The sequence below is a fragment of the Elephantulus edwardii genome, unplaced genomic scaffold (assembly GCF_000299155.1).
Source record: "Elephantulus edwardii isolate Elephantulus edwardi_28Jun2011 unplaced genomic scaffold, EleEdw1.0 scaffold00169, whole genome shotgun sequence".
NCBI classification, from domain to species: Eukaryota; Metazoa; Chordata; class Mammalia; order Macroscelidea; family Macroscelididae; genus Elephantulus; species Elephantulus edwardii.
In genome coordinates, this window is record NW_006399919.1 from 4,260,295 (window position 1) to 4,275,722 (window position 15,428).

General features: G+C 41.0%; 1 protein-coding gene across 1 annotated transcript in view; it reads left to right on the plus strand.

Annotated features, from left to right (window-relative positions):
- Positions 1-15,213, plus strand: part of CPB1 (carboxypeptidase B1 (tissue)) — a 45,678-nt gene extending 30,465 nt beyond the window's left edge. Inside the window, exons 10-11 of the mRNA XM_006895559.1 lie at positions 11,133-11,217; positions 15,026-15,213. Coding sequence (XP_006895621.1) covers positions 11,133-11,217; positions 15,026-15,213 — 273 coding nt within the window. The remainder of the gene's footprint in view (positions 1-11,132; positions 11,218-15,025) is intronic.
- Positions 15,214-15,428: the final 215 nt, after the last annotated feature.

A 15,428-nucleotide genomic window follows, 5' to 3' on the forward strand; every position in this document is an offset into this window, starting at 1 on the left:
CCTCCCCCGCAAGTCCACACCACTATGCAGCTTTCACTCTGGACGTCTGTAATCACAAGAATACCCATTCATATGTCCCTTTTAAACAGATCTCTCCCTCATCTGTTTCAATGCAAAATTCATCATTTCTCCCCTCCTTTTCTGTCTTCCCTCACCCCTGATGTCAGTCCCATTTGAACAGTGGCCCTATGCAATATTTGTCCTTTTGTGACTGAGATATTTCACTCAGCATAATGTTCTCCATTTTGCATAATATTTCATTAGTTCCTTGCTTTTCAATGCTGCATAGTATTCCATTGTGTGAATATACCAAAGCTTCTCTATCCATTCGTTTGGCCACTAGGATTGTTTCCAGCTCTTTGCTATTGTGAACAAAACCACACAGGTGTGCATGTCAATCTTTTCTGTATCATGAAAAGTCTTTAAAGGGAAGCAAGGCAGAGTGAGAATTCAAAACCCAGTGAAGAACAGAGGAAGTATAGAATAGATTACAAAGGCAACCAGAAAACATGTCCTTGAAGGACCAGCAGAAAGCACAAATAATACAAAGGGAAAGTATCTTACACATATAAGAGGTTACAGTTTGCTAATTGCTCCTGCACAGATGATGTTACTTACAGAATAGAAGAAGCGCTCTCTGAGTCTCCAGTGGAGAACTCTCCCTCCAAAGTTCTCCTGGGATGATTCTTTGCTACTGAGTTCTTAGCTTCTCAAAGGACGTTTAAGGTCAAAAACAGAAATACACTTAAATTTCCAATATGCTAAAGAGTAGTTATATAGTTTATACTTCGTCAAACGAAATAAAATATAGGAGAAGTAGGAAGGGCTCACCAAACCTCCCCAAGTCTCTATAATTGCTGCACATATAGAGACTCCCACTCTTTGGTCCACCTCACCCACAAAAATATTTATGTGGCCTTGTTAATGATAACATTAGCCTCAGTGATCATGAGAATAATGGTATGATGACGGCATGTTTAAGGGAAAAGTAGAAAGCCAGAAAAATAGTCAAGTTAATGTCTGACCTTACTCCCAAGCCTGACCAAGAAGGAAGCTATTATTACCCCTCAAAGGCTTTAATCCAGGGCATGAGTCTACTACTACTTTCTTGCCTTAAAACACAGAATTGTATCAAAAAACAAACAAAAAAATGAATGCCACTGCAATCATATTGGCTCTACCGCTCCACAATCCTGTACTGAGAACAGCCCCACAGCATTTCCCTGACATAATCCTTTCACAAGCAGGCTACCACATCTTTCTGTGAAGCACGGCTGTTAGGGTTGAACCGCCAACCTTCCAATTAGCAAAGCTCTTCAAGCACTGTGCCACCAGGGCTCTTATAGAATGAAAAAAACGAAAACTAAAAAAGCTAGAACTAAAAAAAAAAAAAATGGAAATTCTGGAAATTCTGCTTCTTGTTTTCCAGAGGAGACACTAAAAGCCAGACTAGAAAACCAATAGTGGACACAGCCCTGGGCTTAGAGCTCTTATACTCCGAGGAATTAATTTCCTGAGCTGCTCCAAATTTCAAACACTCTCTCTCTCTCTCACACACACACACACACACACACACACACGTCTCTGTGGCATATTTTAGAGTGACCCCTCACAGAGCTGTCCTGTAGAAGACCAATTTGTAAGCAAAGTCTGTCATCCCACAAAGCACGTCATCACCTTCTAGGGTCCCCAATGTTGCTTAGGATAGGCACTGTTTAGCTGAGATGCTGATTTCTCCTGGCCCACTCTTTCAGTTCTGGCCTGGAAATTGCCCATCCTTCTTGTGCAGAGCAGCTGGTGGCCTCAAACTTTATGCCTTCAGGATTGCAAGCGCACCTTCTTGCCACTAGGTCACCAGAGCGCCCCATGCTGGTGAACATACAGTAAGGCTATGAATAGAGATCAAGATAAAAATCGGAGGGAAGAAATATTGTCATTAGGAGGTGGACAATTATCAGGCCACATGCACACTAAGAGCAGCTGTCCCCGGGCCTCTACCTGAAGACGGGAGTGCCCAGGCCATAGTCCACCACAGCAGGCTACCAAGAACTCATTCCTTGACGCACTGGTTATCTGTGTCAGGAACTTTCTCAGAAGTTCTTACCTCACTTAAAAAACAGACAATTTGCAAAAGACAACTACGGAATTTTTCATTTATTAACACAGCCTTGATTCCCTGCCTCACCCTCATAGCTGTGGAGTGGGAACCGACTCCTAGCAGACCCTCCAGTGGGTTTTTGAGGCTATAAATCACACAGAAGGGGAGAGCCTTCCTTTCTCCTTAGGAGCCACGGTGGATTCGAACCAGCATAGAGACACCACCTTCATGTTAGCAGCACAGCTCCCTACAGGTAGTACGCCACCAGAGCTCCTCTTGGTCAGTTACTTATATTTATGTGACTTCTCGACCTGTGAAAATTCTCCTGGTGGGCTTGGTCAGAACTTGGCTCACAGACAATCACTAGCAATCCCAATGCCCATTGATTAAGTGCTCAGCATAAACCATGATTCCGTCATTGAGAAGGGATAAAAAGGCAGGAAGGGATAAAAGACAAAGATAAATGAGAATAGAAAACCAAGGAGGAAAGAGTAATAGTGCTGTTATTATATGGAGATTACAGGCAATGCCACAAACCCTAACATGCAGGAGTTGTTAAATAGGAAATCCATTTCCTGTGCAAGCCTTTACTCAAACCACAATTAAACTTCTATTTTTAAAAGACCAGAGTATAGGAACTCTGGTGGCCTAGTGGCAAGAAGTTGCACTGTAATCCCAGAGGTATGTGGTTCTAATCCACCAGATGCTTTACTAGAAAAAGAGGGGCAATCTCCTCTTGTACCAGTCAGATCTGATTTAATGGTACACACACACACACACACACACACACACACAAAAAAAAATATAAAATAAAATATTTAAAAAAAAAAGACCAGAGTAAAGGAAGCATAGAATCACATAAGAGAAAAACAAAGAACAGAGACTTGGCAGTGTATTATAAAGCCATTTATTCATCAAAGGATCTAGAAATGTGTTCATTAACATGAAGGATAGGTGGGATCTGAGTGTCAGAAGAAGGAAGAGGTCATTTTCAACAGAACAGCAGGAGGGCTGAGAAACAGAGGTGAAGAAGGAGCAGGAGAAGGCCTGTTCTGAATCTTCTTTGGGAGAGTAGGGTGTGAGACTTGATCACTAAAGGGGTCAGATGGGGGACAGACCTGAATACTAGAATGAATCCTGAGTCAAAGCAGACCCTGGACCTTGACAATAGGATTTCCAGGTCAAAGGCAAAAGTCCTTGCTATATTTGAACTTCAGCCAAACAACAAATAGTTTAATTAAGTCTATCCCAAATAGTGTATGTAACAGATAGAAACAAACAACAACAAAAAAATTATCCACTGTTTAATCCAAACTTTACATTTAACTGTACATGTTATATATATAATTTTTTTTCAGCCTGGTCATTATTACCCTTCTCTTCAAGAGATATTTTAGTGAGAGAACAAAAATGTTTAGGAGATAGTTTCACGGGACCCTTGGTGGCCTACTGGTAAGGAACTGCGCTGCCAATCCACAGGCACGCGGTTTGAATTCGCCAGCTGCTCCACAGGAGAAAGATGGGTAATCTCCTGCCGTGCAAGGCACTGCCTCTGGAAACTTGCTGGAGGGTCAGCCCTCTGCCGATTCTGACTCTATGACACATAATTAGCACAGCTGCCAGCCGAAAAATAATGGACATTCAGAACACCTTTGAAGCCAGTTGTCGTCCCTAAAGCAAAACAGAAGCTTCTAGATCGTTCTAGTATTGTCTTTTCTTTGACTTTCCACCAAACCTATCCTTCCCCCACTCCGTCTCCAAAGAACATTTGGCAATGTTTGGAGACATTTTTTCTTATTAGCTGTGGGGGAAAGGCTTCTGCTGTTATCTAGGGGTAGAGGCCAGGGATGCTGCTACATCCTACAGTGCACAGAACAGCTCCAACAACTGAGAATTATCTGGTCCAAAACGTCAATGATGCTGAGGTTGAGAAATCCTGCTTTAAACAAAGATAAGGGCCGCATCACATTCCCAGCCAAAGGTCCTTGGCTTCTTCTGCTTTTATCCTCAGTTCACTGGGCTCTTCAAATCTGAAACGCAGGACACCCCACACATCTCTATCACACAATATTTGTTTTTTCATATTTATTTAGAAAAGGCACCACGTGTACCAAGAAAAGAGAAAAATGCCCTGGACTTTGCAACTCCTACTGTCTGGTGAGCCACATTCCCTTTCACTTCAAAAAGCTTCAGACTATGTATGCAAGTCAAAAACCAAATTTGGTTTGAATCCGTGAAGTTCCCGACAACCCTGTGAACTTTACACAGGCAATTTAGGGCTGCTCTCTGAAGCCAATCTTTCCTTATTCTAATTAGGACCTTGAGATCCAAGTTTGATCCTTGTTTACTCTTCTCTGTCTCAGGAACGCAATTTCCTTTCAAGCCCCATGTGTTTTGTGATCTGACTATCTGTAGGCCACAAGGACTAAGTTCAATTTCTCACTGAGATAAGTTACCCTTTATCACAGGAAAGAAGGAAGGAAACTACAGTTAAAGCTTATTTTGATGCTTCTCTTATCACGTATATTCACCATAAGGGTGATTAAACCTAGACCTTTCAAGTCAGACACCAAGTTCTCAAAGAAATTCCCTTGGTCTTATTCTTTGTATTTGGTTTGGGACTTTTCTTTTCATACTTCATTATATTGGGCCATGGGAAATGAAGACAGAAGCTCTGAGAGTATAGTGTCTAATGTACTGGGCTACTAGCTGAAAGGTCAAGCAGTGTGAATCTATCAGACCGACTGAGGAGGAAAGATGGGCAGTCTCCTCCAGGAAGATTCACAGCCTTGGGACTGACTGAATGAGTGAGTCTGGTTGGTTAGGGAGTAAGAAGAACAGAAGGAATCACCTCTTTGTGAAAACAGTTAATCACTTGACCAGAAGGTAGTTTCTACTCACCCAACAGCAAAAGGTCAGGTCATCTACTTCCAGAAGGCCACAACATTCAAAATAGCCCATCAAAAAATGGTCCTACTCTGCACGTGTGAGGGCACCATGGGTCAGAACCAAATCAGCAGCTATTGGTTGGCATTTGGGGGGGGGGGGAGTTTGGTGTGAGGAGATTAGAAGAAGTTGCCTGTCATAATGCTTCTGTGGGTACAGAGGTGGGATTGAGGACTATGTGAGCCGTCATAAAACAGAGAGGAACTCAGGTCAATAGCAAAGCACGTCCCTCCTTATTCATCTCAGTCCTGGGCAGTCAGAGCCTGGGGAAACTTCACAGCCAGTTGTTCTTTGTCTCCTGGACTTTGAGCTAGATGTGACATTTTAGACTCGCTCTATCTTTTGCTCTCTTCAAGGCGTCTTTATAAGAAATCAAGTGACAAAAGAGAGCATGCATAAGACATGGTTGGAAATCCATATCGAAGGATATTAATACTGGCCATGTTTTGGCCTTGACTGAAAGCAAAGTTGTCTCTGAGGTCGATTTATATTTAGCCGTCTCCTATTCTTTACATTGGTAAACATTTCTTTTGAAGTCTTAGAAGGCCACAAGAAGAAATGAGAAAGAGCATGGGATTTAAAATAAGAAGAGCCTTGCTCACTGCAACCATTCAGGGGGGTGGTATGCCCTTGGGCAGGGTCCCTTTATCTGTAAAATGGGGATAAAACTTATCTAGCTCTTATCCAGAGGTCTGTGCAAAGTTGAAGGTTTTATGTAAATCGTAGTCCTTGTTTTGAACCCATTGAGCAAGATGTCAGAAGGTCCTCAAAAGGCAGCTTGTGGAGAAAAGTAACTCATTAATCAGACTGTCAAGAAATGGATCATGTGCTCTGCTGTGATGTTGATTCTGGGACTTCCATCAGCTGTCTTAATCCCTTTTCACAGAAACATAAAGAGGAAAGGAGGTGCCAGGCCAACATTTGAGGAAGTGCAGGCATCACTGCCCTTGCTAGCCTTCCTGGCAGGGGTCAGTCTACCCAGCTCAGCTGGAACATTTTCTTTGAGCGTGTTGCCCCCTGGGGCATTCCATTCTCCTAGAAAAGTCCATGTTGAAGAAATGCGGACAGATAATGTTGGGAAGATAAATGAATAACATTTGTGAAATCGTTTAAACTCTTCAAGAGAAAAGACTCACATCGATGCCATGGATTTTTGTTAAGGCAATCTACATTTAAAACACGGTATTCTGGTTGATTAATAACTCCTCTTACAGTTGTGTTGCTTCATTTTGAAGATAACGGACATAAAATGGTCCACTGGCATAATTGTTGGGGTTTTTTTAATCAATGTAAAGAAATAGTGCAGAACACAGGTCAATGTCCAAATGTAACAATCTATCAACCAACAATCACTCTATGGCACTACCACCCTCCCCACAGCCCCACATTTGCACGCAGGGGTGTCACAAGATAGCCCCTGGACAGTTCACCAGTGGTCACCTGCTTCCAAGCCTCGCCCCTTTATCCCAAAATCAAGTCTCCCCTGCCCAGTTATGTGTTAGACACTAGGCAATATGGTGAGGATACAAAATGAGTAGTCAATGTACACCAGTTACCTACATAATATAACAAAATAGCATTCTCTATAAACTAACATCCATTTTAGATATTGCTTCAAAGGCAAAGCACAAGCACCTATTTCCCTATTATGCCTGTGACGGTTTACAAAGCACTAGAATCTCACTTCACGTGTCTGGAACAGAGTTGGTTGGTGTTGTTGTTGCTGTTGTTGTTAGGTGCTGTCAAGTCGACAGATCTGAACCCTGTCCTGTTCTGTGTCATTTTTATCATTGCTGACATGTTGTTGTTGTTGTTGGTTGCCTTCAAATCGAGCACGACTCATAGCGACCCTATGAACAAAAGGCCTGAAGCTCCTCCACTATTAAGGACATCCATCAAAGTTCATAGAGTTTCTGGAGGCCTGTTATTTAGGAAGTAGCATTGCTGTCGTACTTGAGCCCATTACTGCAGTTACTGTGTAAAGTCATCTTGTTGAAGGTTTTCATCTCTTTCACTGACCGTGGTTAAAGAAGATAGAAAAGAGGTAAACTGGTAATTTTTGGTTAGAAAACGTGGTTAGAGAAAAGGTAAACTGATACATTTTGTGTGGCCCTAATGGTATGTATAGGGACCTCTGGTGACTCTGGTAGGTAAGGAGTTACACTGTCATTCAAAGAGAGAGAAGATTGCAAGATGTCTCTCACAGAAGAGCTACAGGGTTCAAAGTACCAACCTTTTAATTAGCAGCTCAACATTGTACACTACACCAGCAGGGCTGATGCTTAGGGTCCATTCAATATCATCTTCTGTAGGTGTGAAATACTGATGCGATGATCCTTCCTCTTGTAGGTAAACTTGATATTTTCTACTATTGTAAATTTAACTTGCCGTTCATCAGAAGAATCCTCTTGTTCTTTTTTTCTGTAAGGCAGACTCTCTAACCCTAAAGAATTAGTGTTCCTGTTCTATCTCCCTTTCTCGGACTTTCCTTTCATTCTTTTCCCCTCTTAAAACCTTGAGTTATTATTTATAGTTAGTAAAAATGCTAAATTTTTTTTCAGAGTTAGTTTCAATTACATAAAGTTGTAAACCCTAGATAAGATGGTTATAACATTATTATCTCTTTAACTTCTGTGTATTGATTAAGCTCTGAGGTTCTCAGTGTATTTATTGGTACTAAAAAACCACCTGGAAGCGTGACAGGTGATGAAGTCAAGAGTTAGTTCTGATAGGGGTGGATGAATTTGGGTGGGAGCACAGAAATGCTTAGGAATGAGCATTTCCAGGGATGAGTTCCAACATGAAAAACATTTGGACTGAAATGCTGGAGAGCATTCATTGTATTTCTAAACACAGGACATTTGAATTCCAGAATGAAAACTTTAAAACCAAAAAAAGAACATCAAGGATTAACTTCTTTCCCTTTGAAGAAGCATCACCTTCTTTAAAGACCCATCATCCTCCAGCTCTCCTTGCTAATAATCACTCAAGGAGAAAAGCTCTGAAAACTGGACCTATTGTCTTATTTAGATGGGCCCCTTGGAAAGCCAGCTTGGAACTGGCTGTCTTGGGAATACAGATTTGAAAAAGCAATTGTTTACAGCCAGAGAACTAGCCATAATTCATTCTGGTTATGAAACTAGCTGTATTTCATATTTTGATATTATAATTCTAATTCTTTCTTACTTATGCAAGGAAAATTGAGGTTGGTGATGTAATCAGAGTAAGTTCATTTTTACAGAGTAGGAATTCCCTTGTTGTTATATGTCGTCGAATTGACTGCAACTGATTCCAACCCTTCACACAACGGGTCTGAACCTGGCCTTGTCCTGGGTCAGCCTCGTCACCTCTGATATACCTGAACCCATTGCTACAGTCATTGTATCAACTCATCTCGTTGAGGGTCTTCCTCTCTTATGCTGACCTTCCTTTCCTTTCCACAACATACCTTTCCACGCATTGATGTCCTTTTCCAAGGATTGGCTCTTTCTGATTTTAAAAGTCATCGTTTCTCCAAGTTTCCGGAGGCAAGCTATTTATGGAAGTGGATGCCCCTCCTGCTTCCAAGCTTGTTTTAATTAGGAGCTCCAACAAACACTGTCCGCCATGGGTAACCATTAACGCATTTGACACACCAGTGTCACAGTGTTTAGCATCACAGAAACCACGAGTTACCTCTGTACAGCAATGCACAGGCCAGTGCTAGACCACTTAGAAGAACTTTGAAACCAGTTTAGTAGAACTTTATGTGAAAGTGACCATGAGCATGTATGTGTTTCTAAGATGTCTAAGGATTGTGGGACCCAAAATATTAATGTTCCATTTGGCAACTGTTAATCAGAAAACTGAAAAATAATTGTGAACTTAAAATAATGTGGGGGGTTTTTTTGTCCTGATCCATAGAATTTATGTAATCAGTTTTTGGGAACTTCCTGTTCTCAGCATTTTAGATCAATAACATGAGCATTTTAAAGTTCAAGTCCTTGATTTCCAAACTCATGAAATAATATATGCTTTTGCTTACTGCTTAGAATCTCTGTAATTATGATCTGAATGTATTGAACAGCTGCTGCTGTTCAATCTTATTGTAAGCAAGTCTCCAGGCTAAAGTCTTCTCTTAATCCAAGCTACAGGCATTTCATGATGCTCAGATTTACATTCAGAATCATCTGTTAGAGATTTAGAGTACTGATGAGGTGATGGCTCTTTAGGTAAGCAAACTGGATGATTTCTACTAACGTACCCTTTCATTTCATTTGCCAAAGGCAATCAGCTAACTCACTGGCTCATTTTCCAGGTGCAGAATCACTGATCCAACAGAACCTGACTTTTTTTTTCTCTAGGCCCCGCCCTCACACTTGTCTTCAGTTCATTTCCCCTGTCCCCAAAACCTTGAATCTTTTATGTTAATAGAAATATAATTCTTTCATAATAATTTTCAAATGTACAAGTTATGAATGCTAGAGTAGATAGACATTGTTATGACTGACATGATCTCTTTAACTCTGGTTGGAGACACCACTCCTCCCTAAAATTGCTAGTTCCTGTTTTTCATCTTCTGTGTTCCTTCCTAAATCCACTTAGCAGGATTTACTCTCAACTTTATAATCAGTGGTTTGCTTTTAATTTTATTTTGTTGGATTTTTAAAATATTTGTTTGCTTTTTATTTATGATTTGTTTGCTTGTCCTGAATAAATAGACAGTCTTCTCTTGCACAACTTTACAGACATTCTTGACTCCTGCTTTTCTCATACAATCTCCAGAAATGAGATAGATTTGCCCAACTAATCCATGGGCATAATCTAGTGCCTAATGCACATTGACATTTTACTACACCATAAAAAGTGTCCCTAGAAAGATGACGCGTTCACTATAGCACCATTTCTTCAACCTGAACTAACATTAAATAAATAAGAACCCCAAAGGACTAGAAGAGCTATGTCCTATGCAAATAAAAAGAAAATAAAATCTATCCAAATGGCTAAAGCAGTATTTAGAGGAAGACCCTAGATGTCACCGCAATAAAGATTTAACACAAGAGTCCACAATTAAGATTGCATAGTGGAATGTACTTGGGGCGGTGGGAGGAGTGCTGGGGGGTGGGGAATTGTGTATCAGGGAGGGAGTCTTACTTTTGAAAGAGAGGAGCGAACTGGGGAGCGGGGAGAGAGGACTCGGCGGGTAGAGAAGTGCAGCAATAAATGAATGGAAATCCAAATTCTCTGTAAATGTTCATTAAAATCATTATAAAAAAAGAAAGATTTAAAATGATTGAAGGACATTAGGGTGGGTAAGTTTAATCTGCAGCCCTCAGGTTTGGTTTTAATTGTTTTTGGTCAAAGATTCTTCTCAGTGGTATAGCACTGATCTGTCAGTTTGCTGTACAGAGGTAAGTGTGGTTTCTGTGATGCTGAACCCTGAAACACAGATGTGTAAATGTGATAATGGTTTCCCATGGTGGACATTGTTTGGTGGAGCTTCCCAATTAAAGCAGGATTAGAAGCAGGAGTGGCATCCACTTCCAAAATAGCTTGCTTCCAGAAACTCTATGAACTTAGAGAAACAATGAGAGTTATACAAATGTTCAGGTCTTTCATTCATAAGGTTGCTATGAGTCATCTATGACTTGATGGCACTTAACAACAACAACAGGGCAACAATACCTATAAGTCTTATCATTCCAATGAACAATTGATCATCAAGTGACAAGCCTTAATAAGACCCAGACAGAACCAAGAAAAGTCACTGACAGCGTCAGAAATGGACACATGGTACCGGCACATAATATGTTCTATATGTGACAGAGAGAAGCTCAAAATGAGTTTCTGCAGGAGAGTAACGGGAAATAGTATTTCACTGATATCACTCAAATCCTAAATAGTCTTGGAAAGCTAGAACTCTCTATCATACACGGTCGCAGGGACCAAGTTTAACTCCTGTGAGATAGTTGAATAAGTCTACTAACCTGAATTGTGACGTAAACATTTTTAATATCTTGAAAACTAACTTCTGGGATATTTGTTCTTTGACCATTTGGCAGTGAATGTTTCTGCTTACTTCCTTGTGTATTTGCTGGTTCTTTTGCAGAATGCCTTGGCTAAAGCCACGATTAAAGAGCTTGCCACCCTGCACAACACCAAGTACACCTATGGCCCAGGAGCTACGACAATCTGTGAGTATTGGCTTGAGAGCCATGCAAAGAAATTGCATGCCCACCATCCCAACATGTGGCTGCCCACACATCCCTTTCTGAGCTCTTAAACTCCCTTTTTTAATAAAAAAATTATTATCGATTTTAATGAAAATTTACAGAGACTTTGGATTTCCATTTATTCACTATTGCACTTTTCTCCTACTCCCCACCCCCAGTACACTCTTCTCTTTGAAAAGTAAAAGAGAAATTTTTTTCATTGTTTTACAATCCCTCCCCCAGGTCCACTCCACTATGCAACCTTCATTCTGAAATCCTGTCATGACAAAAATACCTAATCACATATCCCTTTTTAAATTGTTTTTTTTATTATATTTTTGTGCATGTACCGTCAAATCGAATCTGACTGGTACAGGAGGAGATTGCCCCTCCTTCTCCAGCAGAGCATCTGATGGATTCAAACCGCGTACCTCTGAGATTGCAGTGCAGCTTCTTGCCACTAGGCCACCAGAGCTCCCTATAATCACATATCCCTTTTAAACAGTTCTCTCCCTCCTCTGTTTCAATGTAGTATACATTATTTATCCCATATTTCTCAGTCTCCCCCCCAACCCAGATGTCAGTCCTGTTTAACAACAGTGGCACTATGCAGTATTTGTCCTTTTGTGATAGAGATATTTCACTCAGCATAAGTCCTCCAGGGTCACCTATTTTGAATAATATTTGATGAGTTCCTCATTTTTCAATGCAGCTCTATCCATTCGTTTGATGTTAGGCCCTTAGGTTGTTTCCAACTCTTTGCTATTGTGAACAAAGCTGCGATAAACATGGATGTGCATATATCTGCTTGGGTGTCAGTTATGGTCTCTTTGGGGTATATTTCCAGTAGTGGAATTGCTGGTTCAAATGGTATCTCTATTTGCACTTTTTGAGAGAGTGCCACATCACCTTCCACAGTGGTTGCACCATTTTACTCTCTCACCAACAGTGAATAACGTTTCCAGTTTCTCCACAACCTCAGCAGCATTTGTTGCTTGCTGTTCTGTTAAATTTTGCTATTCTTACTGGGGTGATATGATAGATATATCATAATTATTTTGATTTGCATCTCTCTTAGAGCTAGGGATTTTGAACATTTCTTCACGTGTTTGTTGGCCATCTGAATATCTTCTTTGGTGAAGTGTCTGTTCATCTAAACTCCCTTTTGAAGCGGGTGCTGTGCGAGTTTTGTCAGTCTATGGATGTTTGGGAAATGTGTAATCATCTTTCTGTTCCAAAAATAAGAAGTGAAAAATTACTCCTCTGAATCCAGGGAAAATATTCGTCTTCATAAGCATCCTTTGAGCATGTTTTTTGCAAGCTTCTGTTGAGCACGTACTGAATGCCAAGTCTTTACCGAGTAGAAGGGGAGAGAAGGATGGAAGAAAAGCAAGAAGGAAGGAAGAAAAGAGAGAGGCCAACTTTGTATTCCAAGACCCCACAGCAGGGAAGCAGGGAAAGAAAAATATCATTTGAAGCACAAAAAAATGCTAAGTGCTATTACAGAAAGGTGCAGCAGAAAAGAGGACACACGAGTCATTCAACCCGGTCCAAAAGGAATAGCAGCGATGGCTCCCAAGAGTGGAAACGCAGAGGAAAAGCATAATCTACCCATTGATTTTGAGTCAGGACCTTGATGACAGAGAAGAACTGCCTCATAGGGCTTTCAAGATTGCAAATCTTTATGGAAGCAGACTTCCTCAGCTTTCCCTCATGGAGTAGCTGCTGGGTTCAAACTACTGACCTTTCTGTTAACAGTTGAGTGGTGCTTAACCACTATGCCATCAGGGTTCCTGATAGTGTCAGCATTACTGCTATTGAAGAAGTGAAACTGAATGGATGCCTAGACAGTGCTGCAAACATAGAGGCGCTGGCTGTTTCCAGGCTGCCCCAGTTCAATCATTGAGCGGCTCCTGCAGGTCCGTGGGCCTCTGCTCTCACCATTCAGCACACATTCTGCCTTTTTTTTTCCTAAGAGACAATCTTTCTCCAGAAATTAGCTTTTATGAATAAATTCCATACTATGTAATATAGCTTATCATAAGATATATGTATGTTGTTCGTGATGTTGATTGCCTTCGAGTCCAGCACAACTCATAGCAACCCTCTGAACAAAAGGCCTGAAGTCCCTCTACAACTATCAGCATTTATTAAAGTTCAAAGAGTTTCTGGAGGCATGTTGTTTAGGAAGTGGATGTCACTCATGCTTCCAAACATGCCATAGTATGTTATTGTTGTTATGTGCCATTGAGTCGCCTGCGGTTTATATAGACCCTATATACTGCAGCTCTGAACCCTTCCCTCTCCTGAGCCAGTCTCATTAATTCTGACACACCAACCCCCATTGCCCCAGTTACTATTATCAATCCATCTCATCTTGGGTCTCCCTCTCCTGTGCTCTCCATTCACCTTTCGGAGCATGATGTTCTTCTCCAAGGACTGATCTCTCCTGGCCTTGAGTCCAAAGTAAGTGAGGCAGAGCTTCAAAATCCTAGCCTCCAAGGAGAGACTTGGTTTCACCCTCTCCAAGACAGACCTATTTGTTTTCTTGGCAGTTCATGGTATGTTCAAGACCCTTCTCCAGCACCACAATTCGAAGGCATCGATCCTTCTGTCATCCTTAGTCATTGTCCAACTCTCTGAAGCATAACAAGTAATTGAGAAGACCATGGCCTGGATTAGACACACCTTTTAATCTAGACTGACATATCATTGCTCTTCAGCACTCTGGAGATTATCCCGTTGCAGCTTGTCTTTGGATTTCCTGACTGCTGGTGGATCCGAGCAAGCTGTAATTGCTAACAACCTCAATCTCTTCTCCATCTCTGATCGTGCTGCCAATCAGCCCAGTGGAGAGAATCTTTGTCTTCTTGATGTGGAGCTTCAATCCGTATTGAAGACTATAGTCATCGACATTTTGCAGCTAGTGCTTCAGGTTCTCTTCAGTTTCAGCAAGCAAAGTTGTGTCATCTGCATACCGTAGGTTGCTAATGAGTCTTCCTCCAATCTTGATGCCACACTACTGATCATAATGCCCTGTTTCCTGAATGATCTGTTCTGTGTTCTGCATACAGATTGAAAAGTATGAGAACAGGATTTATCTCTGCTGGACTCCTTTCCTGATTTTGAACCATGCAGTGGGTCCTTGCTCTGTTCTGAGGACTGTTTCTTGGTTCAAGTATATGTTTCATATAAGTGTTCTGAGATTCCCATTTTCCTCAAGGTTAGCCACAATTTTTTGTGACCCACACAGTCAAATGCCTTTGCATAGCCAATTAAACACAGGTAGACATGTTTTTGGTACTCAAAGAATAACATACTTTCTGAGATTTTAAACACATCACTCCCACAAAACAGGTTTAGGAGTAAGATGAAACCAATTTAAAAACACAAACAAACAAAAGACTATTCCCATAGCCTCCATCATCCTGTTAACTAGAAAACTGGCCTACCTACAATATTTTGCACCATGAATTCTTGGCAGTTATAAACAGAATCTTAAAATAAAATAAATTTCATGTTTTTATCATTCATATACAGTATGTTTCATGCATGTGCATTGTGTTTTATGCAACCTTTCCTTTGCATTATATTTTATTAATGTATACTGTAAGACGCTTTTGCCTTACAAACATCTAACTACTAATTAGGGAGCTCCGGTGGTCTAGTGGCCAGAAGCGAGACCAGCTACTTCATGCCTCATGCCCTAATACCTCCCTTTTAGATAGCCAATTTCTGAGTATTGTTTCCTGGTTACATTTTTTCCTCTCTGCTTGCTTCCATATTTCAGATCCTGCTGCTGGGGGCTCTGACGACTGGGCTTATGACCAAGGAATCAAATATTCCTTCACCTTTGAACTCCGGGATAAAGGCAGATACGGCTTTGCCCTCCCAGAATCTCAGATCCGAGCCACCTGTGAGGAAACAATGCTGGCCATCAAGCACGTGGCCAGCTATGTTGTGGAGCACATGTACTAGTCCCAGATGCAAAAGGCCAAGGAGAACCTTGCTACAAAATGCCCACTCGTCACCCTTTTTCTCCTCTCTTAGATTCTCAGTTTTGTTTACACGGATGGTTTTTCAGATCCCAGTCTTTCTTTCAAGCTTTTGTATCTATTAAATGACTTGAATCTTCAAGCTTGCAGCATTGTGAAAATGAGTTATTATAATTAGAAAACCTGACCATATTGTCT